Source organism: Hemitrygon akajei, chromosome 18 (assembly GCF_048418815.1).
Source record: "Hemitrygon akajei chromosome 18, sHemAka1.3, whole genome shotgun sequence".
Lineage (NCBI taxonomy): Eukaryota > Metazoa > Chordata > Chondrichthyes > Myliobatiformes > Dasyatidae > Hemitrygon > Hemitrygon akajei.
In genome coordinates, this window is record NC_133141.1 from 23032501 (window position 1) to 23052717 (window position 20217).

The 20217-nt window shown below is 40.8% G+C and overlaps 1 protein-coding gene across 4 annotated transcripts in view; it reads left to right on the forward strand.

The window, feature by feature from the left end:
* The window catches only part of LOC140741189 (SWI/SNF complex subunit SMARCC2-like), a 112403-nt gene that overhangs the window by 1946 nt on the left and 90240 nt on the right, over window positions 1-20217 (forward strand). For all 4 annotated transcript variants that reach the window (XM_073071073.1, XM_073071074.1, XM_073071076.1 and 1 more), the window contains exons 2-6: window positions 4029-4148; window positions 5525-5610; window positions 7966-8047; window positions 9113-9205; window positions 10678-10747. In XM_073071073.1, coding sequence (XP_072927174.1) covers window positions 4029-4148; window positions 5525-5610; window positions 7966-8047; window positions 9113-9205; window positions 10678-10747 — 451 coding nt within the window. The remainder of the gene's footprint in view (window positions 1-4028; window positions 4149-5524; window positions 5611-7965; window positions 8048-9112; window positions 9206-10677; window positions 10748-20217) is intronic.

Consider the following 20217-nt stretch of genomic DNA (forward strand, 5'->3'; position numbering starts at 1 on the left):
GATAATGATTGAACATATCAAGGAAGAATGGTGAATATGTAGATAAAGTGGGAATGTTAGGATTTTGGTCATTGTGAGAAATAAGTGCAGGGGAGGGTGAAGGTATTTTTCTCTCCAATACTTCTGGTTGGTGTTAGTATCAGCAAATAAATATTTACATTTTGATCCTTGATTAATATAAGTTAGTATGTTTTTTAAGCTTGCCACAGAATAAAATTTTGTGTCTAACTAAAATGTTAATAGATTAAGTAATCAATTAAAAACTAAACAAGCTATCAAGTAACTAGAAAGCTTAGCTGATTTAATAGATGAAGGGAGTTTTGATAGGGCTGACAGGGCAGGTGATCTGTTCCAATACTACAATGAGTAGTTGTTGGAAATGATTTTGATCCCTGGCAAGCACACCTGCAGTGTCCATCCACATCATATAAAGCTTCTTCTAAGGATTGGATCTGAGTTGCAAACCTCGCGAAGGGGAAGGGGTGAACTATCTAGACACTTTGATTTAGTAGTATGTCTCTCCCATTGACTTACACGTTGTGCAAAATTTTTCAAAATAGGTGAATTTGAGAAGTTGCGGTCTAAATTAACTGTCAGAACCAAGAAGCTGTTAATCTTGGGGATTGCTAACAGCCATATTCAAATTGACACGGAGTTGGTGAGTTTAATGTGTGACTCAAAGAGTGGTGTAGGAGGCAGTGACTTTGAGTGATGGGACATTAGCAATTGTACTGAGGATAGACATCTATTAGGTTATCAGTCTAAGCTGGAATCATACTGACAAAGCGAAACCAAATAGCATTACTTCCTACAAAGCGAAACCCAATAGCATGACTGGCAGTGATGCTTCACTACCAGATGAACTCAATGCCTCCGATGCACACTTTGAAAGGGAGACACAACTACAGCTGTGAAGATCCCTGCTGCACCTGATGACCCTGTGATCTCCATCTCAGAGGCTGATGTTAGGCTGTCTTTAAAGAGAGTGAACCCTCGCAGGGTGGAAGGTCCCGATGGAGTACCTGGTAGGGCTCTGAAAACCTGTGCCAACCAACTAGTGAGAGTATTCAAGGACATTTTCAACCTCTCACTGCTATGGGCGGAAGTTCCCACTTGCTTCAAAAAGGCAACAATTACACCAGTGTGTAAGAAGAATAATGTAAGCTGCCTTAATAACGATCGCTGGGTAGCACTCACATCGACAGTGATGAAATGCTTTGAGAGGTTGGTCATGACTAGACTGAACTCCTACCCCAGCAAGGACCTGGACCCATTGCAATTTGCCTATCGCCACAATAGGTCAATAGCAGACGCAATCTCAATGTCTCTCCACACGGCTTTAGACCACCTAGACAACACAAACACCTACGTCAGGATGCTGTTCATCGACTGTAGCTCAGCATTTAATACCATCATTCCCACAATCCTAATTGAGAAGTTGCAGAACCTGGGCCCCTGCAATTGGATCCTTGACTTCCTAACTGGAAGACCACAATCTGTTGGTGATAACATATCCTCCTCGCTGACAATCAACATTGGTGCACCTCGGGTGTGTGCTTAGCCCATTGCTCTACTTTCTCTATACCCATGACTGTGTGGCTAGGCATAGCTCAAATACCATCTATAAATTTGCTGACGATACAACCATTGTTGGTAGAATCTCAGGTGGTGACGAGAGGGCATACAGGAATGAGATATGCCAACTAGTGGAGTGGTGCTGCAGCAACAACCCGGCACTCAACGTCATTAAGATGAAGGAGCTGATTGTGGACTTCAGGAAGGGTAAGACGAAGGAACATATACCAATCCTCATGGAGGGATCAGAAGTGGAGAGAGTGAGCAGCTTCAAGTTCCTGGGCGTCAAGATCTCTGAGGATCTGACCTGGAGGATAAGTGTACTTGCATAATGGCATAATTTGGTTTTGTTTGCCATTCTTTGATGACACATTGTTCATCCTTTGAATTTGAAGACAACCATGACACAGTTCAGGCAGGGTTTTTGACCTGTTGTATTTTTCTTGTTACTTTTACTGTGTCTTCTTTGCTCAGGCTATGGCATAAGTATGGATGAGGTTTTGTCAACTGTAACAGTCATGAGCAAAATCTTCCCTGGCTGCAGACCTTGAAATTGTTTCTTTCAATCTCCCAGAGAGAACCTTTCCTCCATTTATAGACCTTTGGCACTTATTCATCTGGCAACACATTGATTTATGGGGAGCTATGGTTTTGGATCTCACATTTATGAAGGAAATGTCTGCCAGAACGCCATTGCAATAAGCAAGTTGAGAATAGTAGTCAAGATTCACCCATACTCAATTCTGCTTGGTTGTTCCTTTGTTTATTTCTCAGTCTTAATTTTATTAGTTAACTGGTGACCTACTTCTAGGATACAAAAGATGGTCATTCAGCTTCTGGAAGAGCAAACACATCAGCCCTATTTCCCATCTTATTTTCTCTGTGCCATCAATTGTCCTTTGATCCATTTTGCCATAAATCTAAACTAAGGCTAATTGATAGTGCCTAAACATTTTCAGCCATGGGAGGAAATCCGGGGAAGCCCATGGAGTCACAGAGAGAATGTGCAAACTCCACACAGACCACAAAAGAAGTCAAGATCAAACCCAGGGTTCCTGGAGCTGTAAGGCAGCTGTTCTATCAGCTCGCTACCATGCCACACTAAGGCAGACTTAGCATACTTTGCTTTTTCTGCTCTGCTCAATTAAGATTTTTTTCTGTTTCCACATTCTCCACCCTAATAATTAATTTTGAATAAAATCAATCCTAACCCACAATTTGATCTTCCGATTTCACTATTATTGGAATTCCAGATTACTATAAATGAAGTCAAAGCTTTTTGTATATGTTAGCCAGACATGTTTTAGTAGAGAAGTTTTTAAGAATTGTTTTTTGAAGTGTGCAAATTTGTTTTCAAAGAACAAAATGTGATGTTTATAGTAAAAGTATTGTCACGTACCCTGTGACCGGGTTAAAGAACCAGTGGAAATGGAAAACACTTTGGAGTCCGGTATTGCTATAAACTAATAATGCTTATTAGTAAACTACGCAATACAGTACTATAAATGCAAATATATCAAACAGGTTAGCAATGATATAGAGATATATTTATATATATGGAAATAGGAACAAAACTAGGCTCTTTCAAACCTAGGGGGTAAATGGGTACAGTCTTACGATATGATGAAGAAAGTTCAGTTCAGTTCGAGGTAGTTAGTTGAATAACGTTGGAGAGAGAGAGGTGATGCTGTCGATATTCCCGTTGTTTTCCAAAATCCTGTTGTAGTCACCGACTATGACCATAGCACGTACGACCGTTCTTCAGTGGTGGAATTATCACCCAGGCAAGGGTGGACACACAAATAATTCCGCACCGGTTGCACCTTTTCCACACTGTGAACCACTGATCGATTTCCCCGAATCGATCCTCCAAAACCCCACCTTCACGTGGGTGCACAAAGCTCGTTCAGTGTCCGACACTGTGTGTGTCTCGTGGTGTGTCTGTCCGTGGCCCAGTGGATCTGCTTTTTATCTCCACGTGCTGGGCACCAGCTGTCCATCAACCTGCTCTGCCCACCGCTTTCTGCAGAAACTCTACAAGCAGGCAAGTGACCTCGGAGAAAGGTAAACAATCAGCAGAGGAACCATAACATCATTCTTTCGAGCTCCCTCCCCCCTCCCCCCTCTCCCCCTCTCCCCCTCCCCTCCTCCCCTCTCCCCCTCCTCCAATAGCAGCACAGTTCATAGGGTCTCTTCTGGACCCCTTTTCCAAACTAGGATGCCCCCTAACAGTATTTACAAAAGCAAGCACCATAAAAGCCATTTACCTTCCATCATAGAGCTTTATTCTTCAGAATAACAGGTGAGAATAGTATCATATCTGATATCTTTCTATTTTCCAAGTAGGAACAGTTCTTGAAGTATGAATAGTTATGATAGCAGCAATTTATTGTTGAGCCACATAAACTGTTTCTGTAATTTGTCTGATGGTGGACATTTATTTTCTTTTACAGTACATTCAAGCAGAGCCACCAACCAACAAGTCTCTCTCAAGTCTGGTTGTTCAGTTGCTGCAATTCCAGGAAGAGGTGTTTGGGAAACACGTAAGCAATGCACCTCTTACCAAATTGCCAGTAAGTAAATCAGGTATACATTCATGCAGCTTTAACATAGAGGCACAAATAAACAATTCAGCCCTCCTCACTCTTCCACCTTTTAGCTAATCTCTATCTCCTTTGTCTACTATTGAAATCTGTAAACCAACCCCTCCTTACTTAACAAAAGTATTTTAGTCTCAGTTATGTTTTCATTGGACCTCTTCCAAGAAGCAAGTCTTTCTTGAAGAAGTGTGTTTAAGATTTTTACTACTCCTTGCTGGAAGGAGTGTCTCCTGACATTATTTCTGAATGGTCTGTCTGTAATTTTAAGATTATGCCTCATCATTCCATACTCCCCTAACCAGTGGAATTAACTTCTTTCTCTTATCAAATGCCACAATAGTTTTAAACACTTCATTTCAATAACTCCTTAAACCTCTTTTTAAAAAAATGGAATCTGTCTTCCAACTTCAAGTAGGTGAGACTCATTTAATTGAAAATATTTGCAATGAGCAAGGTCTCTGGAATTGTACATTACTTTATGATGAAATTTAATTCTGCAACATGTTTATCCAGTGTTGGAGTTCATCTCAAATGAGCTCGATCTATGGAGCTTTGTTTATTGGTACTCTTGTATCAGAACTAGGGACTCTTAATTTTATTAAGGGTCTATCTGTTTAATTTTATTAATAAGCACTGACAATTCTGCTCCATCTGTTTGCTATTAAAATACTTTGGTGCTATGTTTTTCTATAAGGAATAAGGGAAGGCCATAATTCTTCCAGAAGGAGAAAACAGAAAAGAATGAAACTTCTTGTCTGAAATGAACAAGGGATATAATGTACATGCATCTTGGAACACTGGTTGTCCACTCCTGTCTCCCTCCTACTGAAATTTCTTTCTAAATTATCTTTTCTAGCTGAATGAAATATATCCAGATGCAAACTTTTCTAACCTTAATGCAAAATAGCTTTTAATTTTCTGTGTTGCGAGTATTCAGTTCAGAGTAACTAGATCCTCCATAGTTGCAAAAGGGAAAAAAGCATAGCTCTTAAAGCTGTGTACAGTGTTCTCATCAATCCCAACTCCATTTTGTCAGAGCAAAGATTAGCAAGCATTGGGTCTGGAGCTATGCTTGAATAGTAGTCAAACTAATAGGATTACTTTAGAGGTGGAGAACATCTCATGCTGTCATTGCCTCCAACCTCAGACCTTTTGACAGCCTCCACTTGCTTTAACATTTTTCTCTTGTACCAGTATATACTTCCTGCAAACTCTACAAAACATTACAAAATGTGTACCTCATTGTAACCTCTCTGATACATAATTATGTTTTTTAGGGTTACTAGTAACTTTAGATGTATTCTGGTTTAATTCAGTGCCTGAATGAAATAACTACTACTGTTTTCCAGATGAAATGCTTTCTCGACTTCAAGGCAGGTGGAGCTTTGTGCCATATTCTTGCTGCTGCTTATAAATTCAAGAGTGACCAAGGATGGTAGGTTAATTTTCCTTTCCAGAAGTAGTGTTGTTCACAGAAGGTATTTGCTCTCGGCATCTCTGTTAAGTTGAGTTGTACTCTCTGCCGGTCAGAGCATTGAGGTTGAGACATCATTCAAAGTTCAAAGTAAAATTTATTATCAGAGTACATGCATGTCACCACATACAACTCTGAGATTCTTTTTCCTATGGGCATACTCTGCAAATCTATAAAGTAGTAACTGTAAACAGGATCAATGAAAGAGCAAGAGCAAAGAAGTAAGTTTTACAAGTGGTCTTATGGAATGTTTCCCCAAATATTGCCCATAACTTGGGGGAAAGTGTTACATTGATAGAAAACATTTCTCACTGGCTGCAACCTTTGCTGAGTGGCATTTTGAGTTTATCTTCCACATAAAAGTAAACAATTATCTATGGTACTTCTGCCTCCGTTATCATATAAATCAAAACTTTTAGGCTCTAGAATTGTATCGAAAAAAAATCAGACAGCTAATTGTGCTGGAACACCCTTCTCAATGCCATTATCTGATCTATGGGCTGTGTTTCAAGATCACTTGTATGAATCTGGTCATGTTTGTGTGAGGTATACCATTCATATTTTGCTTTTATTTTTGTGATGTCCGTCTCAACAAAAGAAAATCAGGACAGGCAAAGAGGCAATAATAGACTAAACAACCCTATCATGTGAAATCTTTGAACTGCTAGTAAATATTTAATGATAATGAACATTTAAACAATCAATGGGAGTAGGATGGGAGATATTTAATAGAAACTTGAGCAATTTTTTAAAAAGGGTGTGTTCAGTACATGAATCAAGCTGCCAGAGAAAGGCAGTTAGTCAACTACATGGATAGGAAAGGTTTAGAAGGATATGGGCCAAACACTGACAAATGGGACTAGCTTGGATGGGCATTTGATTGGCATGGACCAATTGACTCTGCAACTGGACTCAGCGTGAGGCCAATGTACTTGCAAATGTGTTCAACTAAAATTGCTAAGTCAGTAATCCACTTCAGCTCCTTCCTGAGATCCCTACTATTACAGAAACAAGTCTTCAGCCAATTTGATTCACTCCACATGATTTCAAGAAATGGCTGAGAGCACATCTTAACCATGGTACTGAAAATCTGTGTTCCAGAACTAGCCACACTTCTGGCCAGGCTGCTTCAGTAACAATAATGTCTACCCAACAATGTTGAAAATTGGCCAGATATGTCAAAAAAAAATAAGGACAAATCCAATCTAATTACCACCCTGTTGGTCTGCTCTCATTGGTCATTAGCAAAACTCGGATAAGGCAGCATTAATGGAAAGAGAAACAGAATTAAGGCGTCAGGTAGAAGACCCTACATGAGAACTGGGAAAGTGAGAAAATACATGAGTTTTAATTTGTAGAGATTGCACAGAAAAAGAGGGTTAATATTGCATGGCTTTTGCAGCCTTGGCGGGCTTTCACTAGCTGTAAAGAACTTAGAGAAGTACTTTTGAAGGGTACTCACTGTTGTTTAGAAAAAGTGGCTGCCATTTTGAGCACAGTAATCTGTCAGTGTTGTAATCAAATGATCTATTTCATAGATGTGAATGCCGAGTTAAGTATTAAGTAGATGCAGGAGGTTTTTTTTTACAAAATGGTGCCAAGTGATCTTTTGTATTGCTCGGTTTAATGTCTCACCTAGGCAACTGCACTCCAATATTACATTAAAAGATTAACCGAGGTTTCTGGGTTCGTCCATTTGGAATGTAACTTGAATCCTGACCTTTCTGATTCAGAGGTAAAACTGCTACCAACTGAGTCAAAACTCACTCAATCAATATAACAATAGCAAATTATCAGATTTTCATCACATTGCATTTCAAGGGAGCATGTTGTGTGCAATTTGGCTGTTTATTTCTATATAGAGTGACAACACTTCACAAGAATTTCAATGGCTGTGACACATTTTGAGACAACCTGAGGCCACAAAGATGAAATAAGCAATTGCAACTTTTTCTGCATAATATTTCCTGTCCCTGTAATTGATTAAAAGGAATTAGTAGAATAAGTTGGTTTTATCTAAAATTTTGTAAGGCTTGCTTCGTACCGTACTTCTAAATATACCTCTTTTCGATACTCTGCGGGCTACGTTTTTTTTTATTAGTTGTTTGCCCCTTTCTGAACTTTTTATTTTCCAGTCCTTTGGAGCATTCCTTTTCCCATCACAAGTGACTAAATAACTTGGTTGTTAAATTTAAAAATTCTATTATCCTGTAGATGGTTACATCAGGTAGCTAGCTCTCTGTTGTGGTGCATTGGATTCAGTTGCATCATCCAGCTGACAGTATGACTCGGTCAAACTTTTCTATTTTATTTTAGGCGACGCTTTGATTTTCAGAACCCCTCCCGCATGGATCGTAATGTTGAAATGTTTATGACTATCGAAAAGACACTGGTTCAGGTAAAATGATAATTATGTGAAAGATATCTTCTGTATTAAATGAGCTACACATACTTATTGTTTGTATTTTACAAGAAGAGAGAATGCATTTTGCTAATGTGATCAAAAAACATTCTATCCACTTGCTAGGTTTCAGTCCACAGCCTTGTATGTTACAGCATGTTAAGTGCATAATCAAATAAAGAGGGTGTCTTCCTTCCCAGTCTTGCATCAATTCCTCATTATCCACTGACTAGTTATTCGCAGATCCACTTATGTGAGGTCTGCCACATTTTTTTGGATGTGCTTATATATACTGTGTTCCTCCAGAACCCTTTGAAGACCTTTGAAGTCCAGTGAATTCTATTTGTCATAAGATGGATTGATTGCATTTGATTTCTTATACTGGCAACTAATGAGATAGCAATAGATGGTATACAGTCAGAGCCAGGGTTAATTATACTTATTCTTCAGAAATGTGTAAAATTACATATACTGTACATGACTTCCCATGCAGTAGGTAAGGTTAAGTAGTGGCTATGTTGATATGTGAACATTATTGCACCTGGAACTAGAGTTCTGAACTGTGTGACTGAGTTGGTGTTGGCAATGCTGTAAGTGAAGAATGTGTGAAGATTTGTGCCAAGGTCTGTAGTGTAGGTAACTCTGCTGACATCCCTGCTGTTTACATCTTTGTAGGAAGCCACCAGTAGCCAAGAATGATGAAAAGTGTGTCTGTAGGCTGAATCCAGATAAAGTTATATTATCTATGATAGGTAGACCCTGCATGTCATTACAACTGATGTCATTGCCAGTGACCTTAATATATCCACATTTTTTTGATATCCACTGGAAGTTTGGGCCTGTATCTTGTGGATAACAAGGGCTTAATATTTAGGCAATGAGTTCCAAAACTTTCTCCCTTTTCAGGATTTTTTTCCTCAGCCCCCCCTTTAATGTTTCTACCATTTATCTTAAGTAAGTTTATGCCGCCTTGTTATTGACCTGTCTGCTGAGAGAAATAGATCCCATCTATCTATACTTATAATTTTATGCCCACTCTTTATTATCTTTTCTCTTTTGCAGAACCACTGCTTGTCTCGGCCTAACATTTATCTAAATTCAGACATTGAGCCTAAGTTGCTGAGTAAACTGAAAGACATTATTAAGAGACACCAGGTAAGATTGTATTTCGTTAAAGTTGTGAGAATTAGCCTGTTTGTGTTCAGGCCTGTACATGCCTCCCAGTCTCTAGTCACCTGCAACGCATTTCTAACTTCATCACCTGCAGCCTATTTAAACCCAGCTCTCATCCACATTCTTTGTTGATTTGTACAAGCTAGCCAGCCTCAACCAGTTGCTTCTAGCCTTCAGTGACCTTGTTGTCTTGTCATGTTAAGTATCTGTTCTCTCTTGTAACCCTCATGCAGTTTACTATTAAAGTTATTGCTCACTGCTAAATCGTCTCCGCTGCTCTGCGTTTGCGTCAAGCCTCCTCTATACTTCCTGAGAGTGTAGAATATTTGAGCATGTCTTAAAGCTGTATTTGCAGCAAAACACTAGTTCTCTTACTGTCTACTGTAATATAAGTATGCAAGAATTAATTCTCCTTAGAAATGGGCACATGCATTCATAATTTTGCACCATTAATTTTTTTTATATCACCTTGGCTTAATCTAGTTACAATGTTCCCTAATAGTTTTCGCTCCTTTTGGCTTTTTTTTTGTCCCGATTTGTAACTTGGGTCCATCTCATACTGCATTCTACTTTGTTGGAGATGTTTTATTCCAATAAAGGAAACAGTCCCAGTGCTATCAAAATGTTTACTCAATTCCTGTTTAAGTAAAATGCCTTATTATTACAACTCTGTTCATCATAAACTGCTGTTATCTCACATCCCTGGTTGCTTCTGCATTATTGAGTGGTCCACAAAGGACTGCCAAAATAATTACAGATATTTTATCATTTCTCACTCTAAACATAATTAGGCTTTATTGGTACTCATGATATCTGAGAAAGAAAGTTAATAAAAGACTTGCCTTCCAATAAAATTGGATGGAGTTTTTAAAAAATGATTCTCAGAATGTGGGTGACACACGTTCAGAGAAAAACTGCAGTTTCACTATGCTAGCAGTGGTAAACCTTCTTTGAAGCATTATAGCCCTTCTAGTGATGGTGCTTTATAGTAGTGTCAAGACAGGAATTCTGGAATGTGATGTAAAGGAGCAATATATGGGTATGTTATGTGTAAATTTACTACCTTGGAGGAAGCTGGTGAAGGAGAGTAGCTTCCATTCCGTTGCTGGCAATAATGATATCAGAATCAGGAACACACTGTAAAAATTTAGAAATCTCTATATCCTATTATTTCTCGCGGGTGATCCTGTCTGATTCTTTTTCGTATGATGGTAGTCCATGTTTTCGATCAGCGCATCCCCCTCAGTAGAAAAATGCACTGGTTGGAATCCTGGCTACAAACCTTTCATTCTGCCATTTCATTGTGCCTTTATTGAAATAGCTGTATTCTAATTCCTTGATCAGGTATAACTGGTTATATTTCACTGAGAGAGATTTTGTTCTCGTATTTCATGATTTTCCATCAACAAGGGTCTGTCTTTCTAAATGTTAATCATTTAAATGTTTTCTAATAGGGTACTGTTACTGAGGACAAGTCAAATGCGTCACATGTTGTGTACCCTATTCCTGGCAGTATGGAAGAAGGTGAGTTTTATGGTTTTCTATTTTAACTCTGTGTAATTCTATCTTAATTCTCAGTCAGTTACTTGTGTGATTTTATTTTGAAGCTTTGGATGAAAGACTGATTACAATTCATCTGATTGCAATATGAGAATACATATTGATAGGTTTTATTTCTGAGTGCTGTTTATGCTGAATTGATTGAAATAAGAATCTTTAGTGATTTTGAACTGATTTTTCTGGCCCATCGAGTCTGCTCTGCCATTTTATCATAGCTGATCCATTTTCTCTCTCAACCCCATTCTCCATTCCTCTCCCTGTAATCTTTCACGCCTTCATTAATCAAGAACCTATCAACCTCTGCCTTCAATACACCCAATGACCGGGCCTTCACAGCTGCCTGTAGTAAAGAATTCCATGGATTCCCCTCCCTCTGGCTCAAGAAATTCCTCTTCATCCCCGTTCTAAATGGATGTCCCTCTATTATGAGGCTGTGCCCTCTAGTCTGAGAATTCCCCCCCCCCCCCTTCAAAATTCTGTAGGTTTCAATTCTTCTAAGTTTCAGCAAGTACAGGCCCAGAATCATCAAATGCTTCTCATACAATAACTTTTTATTTCCTGTAATCATACTCTTGAGCTTCTTCTGAACCCTCTCCAATGTCAATACATCCTTTCTTGGGTAAGGGGCCCAAAACTGCTCATAGTACTCCAAGTGAGGCCTCACCAGCGCCTTATAAAGCCTCAGCATTACATCCTTGCTTTTATATTCTAGTCCTTTCAAAATGAATGCTAATACTGCATTTGCCTTCCTCACCACCAATTCAGTCTGCAGGATGACCTTTAGGGAATCCTACAGGAGGACTCCCAAATCCATTTGCACCTCGGATTTTTGAATTTTCTGCCCATTTAGAAAAAATCTATGCTTTCGATCCTTCTACCAAAGTGCATGACCATGTACAAACCCCATTTCCAGAAAAGTTGGGATATTTTCCAAAATGCAATAAAAACAAAAATCTGTGATATGTTAATTCATGTGAACCTTTATTTAACTGACAAAATTACAAAGAAAAGATTTTCAATAGTTTTACTGACCAACTTAATTGTATTTTGTAAATATACACAAATATAGAATTTGATGGGTGCAATACACCCAACAAAAGTTGGGACAGAGTTAAAATAAAATTGAAAAGTGCACAGAATATTCAAGTAACACCGGTTTGGAAGACTCCACATTAAGCAGGCTAATTGGTAGCAGGTGAGGTATCATGACTGGGTATAAAAGTAGCGTCCATCAAAGGCTCAGTCTTTGCAAGCAAGGATGGGTTGTGGCTCACTCCTTTGTGCCAAAATTCGTGAGAGAATTGTTAGTCAGTTCAAAAGGAACATTTTCCAACGCAAGATTGCAGAGAATTTAGGTCTTTCAACATCTACAGTACATAATATTGTGAAAAGATTCAGAGAATTCAGAGACATCTCAGTGCGTAAAGGGCAAGGTCGGAAACCATTGTTGAATGTGCGTGATCTTCGAGCCCTCAGGCGGCACTGCCTAAGAAACCGTCATGCTACTGTGACAATTATAGCCACCTGGGCTCGGGAGTACTTTGGAAAACCATTGTCACTTAACACAGTCCGTCGCGGCATCCAGAAATGCAACTTGAAACTGTATGACACAAGGAGGAAGCCATACATCAACTCTATGCAGAAGATGAGTCCACATTTCAGCTAATTTTCGGAAAAAACGCACGTCGAGTTCTCCGTGCCAAAGATGAAAACGACCATCCTGATTGTTATCAGCGAAAGGTGCAAAAGCCAGCATCTGTGATGGTATGGGGGTGCATCAGTGCCCATGGCATGGGTGAGTTGCATGTATGTGAAGGTACCATTGACTCTGAGGCATATATTAGGATTTTAGAGAGACATATGTTGCCATCAAGGCAACGTCTCTTCCCGGAACATCCATGCTTTATTAGCAGGACAATGCCAGACCACATTCTGCACGGGCTACAACAGCGTGGCTTTGTAGACACAGAGTGTGTGTGCTTGACTGGCCTGCTGCCAGTCCAGATCTATCTCCTATTGAAAATGTATGGCGCATCATGAAGAGGAGAATCAGACAACGGAGACCACGGACTGTTGAGCAGCTGAAGTCTTATATCAAGCAAGAATGGACAAAATTTCCAATTGCAAATCTACTACAATTAGTATCCTCAGTTCCAAAACGATTAAACAGTGTTATTAAAAGGAAAGGTGATATAACACAATGGTAAACATGCCTCTGTCCCAACTTTTGTTGAGTGTGTTGCAGCCATCAAATTCTAAATTTGTGTATATTTACAAAATACAATTAAGTTGGTCAGTAAAACTATTGAAAATCTTTTCTTTTGTACTTTTGTCAGTTAAATAAAGGTTCATGTGAATTAACATATCACAGATTTTTGTTTTTATTGCATTTTGGAAAATATCCCAACTTTTCTGGAAATGGGGTTTGTACTTCCTGACACTGTATTCCATATGCCACCTATTTTCTTTCCATTGTCCTAATCTGTCTGAGTCCTTCTGCAGCCTCCCTACTTCCTCAACATTACCTGCTCCTTCACTTATCTGCATAGTGCCTGCAAACTTGGCCACAAAGCCATCAAACCTGTCATCCAAATCATTGACATACAATGTAAAAAGAAGTTGTTCCATTAGTTACTGTCAACCAACCAGAGAAGACACCCTTTATTCCCACTCTTTACCTCCAGCCAATTCTCTATCCATGCTAGTATCTTTATGGTAATGCCTTGGGTTCTTGTTAAGCAGCCACTTGTGCGGCATGTTATCTGAAAATTACTAATTCTGAAAATTCAAGTAAATAACATCCTCCGATTCTCCTATGTCTATCCTGCTTGTTGTTTCCTTAAAGAATTCCAACAGATTTGTCAGGCACTACTTTCCCTTAAGAAAACCATGCTGACTTTGACCTATTTTATCTTGGAATTGAGACTTCATCATTAACAGTGGGACTCCAACATCTTCCCAACCACTGAAGTCAGACTAACTGGCTTATAATTTCCTTCCTTCTGCCTCCCTCCCTTCAGAAGAATGGAGTGACATTTGCAGTTCTCCAGATCCACACCAGAACCTAGTGATACTTAAAAAAAACATTACCAATGCCGCCACAATCTCCACAGCCATATCTCCCTGGGGTGTCGTCCATCTGATCCAGATTACTTATCCATCTTCAGACATTTCAGATCCCCAAATACCTTTTCAGTAGTAATAGCAATTGCACTCACTTCAGCTCCAAGACACTCTCAAACCTCTGGCGTGCTGCTAGTGTCTTCCACTATGAAGGTGGATGCAAAATACTTACTAAGTTCATCTGCCATTTTCTTGCCCCCATTTACTACATCTCCGAAGTCATTTTCCAGCAGTCCAATATCTGCTCTTGCCTTTCTTTTACTCAATATCTCTGAAAAAAATGCTTGGTATCCTCTTTGATATTATTGGCTATCTTACCTTCATATTTCATCTTTTCTCTCTTTATGGCTTTTTTAGTTGCATTGTTATTTTTTAAAATCTCTAACCTCCCACTAATATTTGCTCTATTTGTCCTCTTATTGCTTGTATGGTGTTTTTGACTTCCCTTGTCAGCCATGGTAGCATCGTCCAATTTTTAGAATACTATCTCTTTGGGACATACCTGTCCTGCGCCTTCTGAATTGCTACCAGAAACTCCAGCAATTGCTGTTCTGCCGCTATCCCTGCTGGTGTCCTCTCTTATGCTTCTGTAATTCCCTTTACTCCACTGTAATATTGATACATCTGACTAGGTTCTCCATCTCAACTTAGAAGGTGAAGTCTTATCATATTATGATCACAGCCTCCTAAGGGTTCCTTTTCCTTAAGTGCTCTAATCAAATCTGGTTCATTACACAACAACAATCCAGAATAGCCTTTCCCTTTGTGAGCTCAACCACAAGCTGCTCTAAAAAGCCATCTTGTAGGCATTCTACAAATTCTCTCTTGGGATCGAGCATCAGCCTGATTTTCCCAATCTACCTGCATAATGAAATACCCATGACTATTGCAACATTACCCTTATTACATGCCTTTTCTATCTCCTGTTGTAATTTGTAACCCACATCCTAGCTACTGTTCAGAGGCCTGTATATACAGTGGCATGCAAAAGTTTGGGCACCCCAAGAGATTTGAGCTCTCAGGTAACTTTTACCAAGGTCTCAGACCTTAATTAGTTTGTTAAGGCTATGGCTTGTTCACAGTCATCGTTAGGAAAGGCCAGGTGATGGAAATTTCAAAGCTTTATAAATACCCTGACTCCTCAAACCTTGTCCCAACAATCAGCAGCCATGGGCTCCTCTAAGCAGCTGCCGAGCACTCTGAAAATTAAAATAAATGATCCCACAAAGCAGGAGAAGGCTATTAGAAGATAGCAAAGCGTTTTCAGTTAGCCATTTCCTCAGTTCGTAATGTAATTAAGAAATGGCAGGTAACAGGAACAGTGGAGGTCAAGTCCCCCTCCCCCATCCCAGGTCCCTCTCTGCCTCTCTCTCCTTTCAACTTTCTGCTTCTTTATCTCTACAGTTCTTTCATGCTTATCCCCTCCCCCCTTTCTTTCCTCTGATTGGTTTTCCACCTGGCGCCTCTAGGCCCTACCCCCTCCCTTATCTCTTATTACTGGGCTTCGGCCCTCTCTTTCCCCCCCATTTCTGATGATGGGTCTCGGCTCGAAACGTTGGCTACTCTTTTCTCACGGATTCTGCCTGACCTGCTGAGTTCTTCCAGTGTTGTGTATGTATACTCTAAAGGACCTTCATCTCCTCAGGAAGTAGAAGCGACTCTGGCCCTTCTTGTACACAGCCTGTGAGTTGATGCTCCACTCAAGTCTGTCATCCAGGTGTACACCCAGGTACTTGTACATCCGCACCACATCCACGTCCTCACCATCAATAGTAACAGGGTGCAGTGCAGGCTTAGTCTTCCTAAAGTCCATCAGCATCTCCTTTGCCTTACTGAAGTTGAGCTGCAGATGATTCAGCTTGCACCATTCGACAAAGTCCTTCTCCAGGGCCCTGTATTCATACTCCTGTCCCCCCCTTTATACACCCAACTATTGCTGAGTCATCAGAGAATCTCTGCAGATGACATGGCTCAGAGTTGTATCTGAAGTACGAGGTATCCAAGGTAAACAGGGAGTCAATACAGTCCCCTGTGGGGCCCCAGTGCTGCTTATAGCCATGTCTGGCACACAGCTCTGAGGCCGCACAAACTGTGGTCGGTCTGTCAGGTAGTCCATTATCCAGGATACAGTGGAAATGTCAGCCTGCATTGAACGGAGCTTTTCCCCCAGCAATGAGGGCTGTATGGTATTGAAGGCACTTGAGAAATCAAAAAAACATGAATCTCACTCTGCTGCCCTGTTTATCCAAATGGGATCAGGTAAATTCTATTCAGCAGGTAAGTGACAGCATCATCGACTCCAATGTGCTCCTGGTAGGCAAACTGCAGGTGATCAAGGGCTGATCTGACCAGGGGTTGGAGGTGAGTCAGGACCAGTCTCTCTAGGGTTTTTGTGATGTATGAGGTCAGGGCCTCTGGCTGGTAGTCTTTTAAGACTTTCGGTTGGCCCTTCTCGGGTGCTGATCAGCCCTTCTCCATGTTGAACGCTACTTGGAGAACTGTCTAAGATGTTCTTTGGTTAAGAAATTTCCAGCATCCACCACCAAGTGACCTCAATAGTATCAAAAATAATGCAGCTGGCTGTGCTGATGAACATAGCTGCAAGTTAGTCGTGCACAAGATGAAGGAAATAAAATAGCTTAACCTCATCCTTGTTAATGAACTAGTTACGTTAGTGTCCTTGAGGAGATCAAGTCTCACATCCACATTGAAGACATCATTGTGATCTGTTGCACTACTTTTGGGCTAAGTACAGACTGAAAGAGAGCCTCAAGCTGGTAACCTATAAAAATAGTGAGGGTTATTGGAAACATTTCTAAATACAATAATTGGTACTAACAACCAGTAACTGAGCAGGGAAGGTTCTGAGTATCCTCATCCTTGATATGCCCAGTATTAAGATGCATGGTTAACATATTAGCCTCTTTGTTGGCATTTTTATAAGGTCATTAATGTCTACCCAATTTGTTTTGTTCTTCATGGCATTAAGAAGCAACTTATACACTTGACACAGTGAGGGCCACAGACCCTGTCAAGATTTCAGCTGCACAACTAAAGGTTTGAACATAGAACATAGAATAGCACAGCACAGTACAGGCCCTTCGGCCCAAAACCCTGCCTTCCATATAACCCCCCACCTTAAATTCCTCCATCTACCTGTCTAGTAATCTCTTAAATTTCACTAGTGTATCTGCCTCCACCACTGACTCATGCAGTGCATTCCACGCACCAACCACTCTCTGAGTAAAAAACCTTCCTCTAATATCCCCCTTGAACTTCCCACCCCTTACCTTAAAGCCATGTCCCCTTGTATTGAGCAGTGGTGCCCTGGGGAAGAGGCGCTGGCTGTCCACTCTATCTATTCCTCTTAATATCTTGTATACCTCTATCATGTCTCCTCTCATCCTCCTCCTCTCCAAAGAGTAAAGCCCTAGCTCCCTTTATCTCTGATCATAATGCATACTCTCTAAACCAGGCCAGCATCCTGGTAAATCTCCTCTGTACCCTTTCCAAGGCTTCCACATCCTTCCTATAGTGAGGCAACCAGAACTGGACACAGTACTCCAAGTGTGGCCTAACCAGAGTTTTATTGAGCTGCATCATTTCCTCACGACCCTTAAACTCTATGCCTCGACTTATGAAAGCTAACACCCCATAAGCTTTCTTAACTACCCTATCTACCTGTGAGGCAACTTTCAGGGATCTGTGGACATGTACCTCCAGATCCCTGTGCTCCTCCACACAACCAAGTATGCTGCCATTTACTTTGTACTCTGCCTTGGAGTTTGTCCTTCCAAAGTGTACCACCTCACACTTCTCTGGGTTGAACTCCATCTGCCACTTCTCAGCCCACTTCTGCATCCTATCAATGTCTTTCTGCAATCTTCGACAATCCTCTACACTATCCACAACGCTACCAACCTTTGTGTAGTCTGAAAACTTGCCAACCCACCCTTCTACCCCCACATCTAGGTTGTTAATAAAAATCTGGAAAAGTAGAGGTCCCAGAACAGATCCTTGTGGGACACCACTAGTCACAACCTTCCAACCCTCCACCACGACCCTCTGCTTTCTGCAAGCAAGCCAATTCTGAAGCCACCTGGCCAAACTTCCCTGGATCCCATGCCTTCTGACTTTCTGAATAAGCCTACCATGTGGAACCTTATCAAATGCCTTACTAAAATCCATGTAGATCACATCCACTGCATATACCCTCATCTATATGCCTGGTCACCTCCTTAAAGAACTCGAACAGGCTTGTTAGACAAGACCTGCCCTTCACAAAGCCATGCTGACTGTCCCTGATTAGACCATGATTCTGTAAATGCCCATAGGTCCTATCTCTAAAAATCTTTTTCAACAGCTTTCCCACCACAGACGTAAGGCTCACTGGTCTATAATTACCCAGCCTATCCCTACTACCTTTTTTTGAACAAGGGGGCAATATTTGCCTCCCTCCAATCCTCTGGTACCATTCCCGTGGATGAGGACATAAAGATCCTAGCCAGAGTCTCAGCAATCTCTTCCCTCGCCTCATGGAGCAGCCTGGGGAATATTCCATCAGGCCCCGGGTACTTATCCGTCCTAATGTATTTTAACAACTCCAACACCTCCTCTCCCTTAATATCGACATACCCCAGAACTTCAACCTCACTCATGTTGTCCTCATCATCATCAAGTTCCCTCTCATTGGAACCATAATACCTGCTTCTGTAGTTGCTGTCATTGACATCTCCTCAGCAATGTGGTAGGTTAAGTACAGTCATCTGTTTTTTAAAAAAAGCATTAATCTAACCCAGCAAAATCTGAGTAATTATTGTGAAAATCAACAGGAAAGTAATGGGAGAAAATTCATCAATGAAGGAATGAAACACTACTCAACATTAACCTACATAAGAATGCTTCTTGTTTCTTTATTATTTATTTAGCAATACGGCACGGAATAGGCCCTTCCGGCCCTTTGAGCTGCACCACCCAGCAGCCCCCAACAATCCCAATTTAACCCTAAGCTAATCACAGGACAATTTACAATGACTGATTAACCCACCCGGTACATCTTGGGACTGTGGGAGAACCCAGAGAAAATCCACACATTTCCAGGGAAAGGACGTACAGAGACTCCTTACAGAGAATGCCGGGATTGAACTCCAAACTTCAACACCCCCGAAATGTAATAGCATTGCACTAACAGCTATGCTACCATGGTACCCACAAAATGGAATCTATCCTTGTACCACATAGCATCTCCCTCCAGCACTACAATATCTTCATTAAGCAGGACTGCCATGTATGCATACTTATGCAAACCTACCAATTCCCACTACATCATACATCAAATCATGCTTTGAACTCGCTATCATGTTTGCTGTTGTGTGCTGGGGCAGCAGGCTGAGGGTAGCAGACACTAACAGAATCAACAAACTCATTCATAAGGCCAGTGATGTTGTGGGGGTGGAACTGGACTCTGTGACGGTGGTGTCTGAAAAGAGGATGCTGTCCAAGTTGCATGCCATCTTGGACAATGACTCCCATCCACTCCATAATGTACTGGTTAGGCACAGGAGTACATTCGGCCAGAGACTCATTCCACCGAGATGTAACATTGAGCGTCATAGGAAGTCATTCCTGCCTGTGGCCATCAAACTTTACAACTCCTCCCTTGGAGTGTCAGACACCCTGAGCCATTAGGCTGGTCCTGGACTTATTTCCACTTGGCATGATTAACTTGTTATTATTTATGGTTTTATATTGCTATATTGCAGCATATACGTTCATGAATAAACAGTCGACATTTTGGACCAAGACCCTTCATCAGGGCTGGAAAGGAAAGGGGAACATGCCAGAATAAGGTGGGGGAGGGGAAGGAGAATAGGCTAGAAGGTGATAGGTGAAAAAGATAAAGGGCTGGAGAAGGAATCGGATAGAAAAGGTGAGTGGACCGTGGAAGAAGGGGAAGGAGGAGGGACTTCAGGGGGAGGTGATAGGCAGGTGCGAAAAGGTAAGAAGCCAGAGTGGGATATTGAAGAGGGGAGAAAATTGAAAGAGAAAACGATGAGTTTGGGCTATTCATCCCTGCTGGAAATTCTATGCCATAAATCGGAAGATTAGAATGGCTTGTAATACGTGTTGTTTTAATGAAACACTTTGATTTCAATAAATTTTATGAAGAGAATATCAGCCCACACAGGAACTATAGGAGTAGGAACAAGTGTAGTCCTTATGAACCTTGATTCTGGAAAGGCATTTAATATTATGGCTGATTGTCATTTCCCCATATCCCTTGAATCCTTTATTGTCCAAGGATTTTTAAA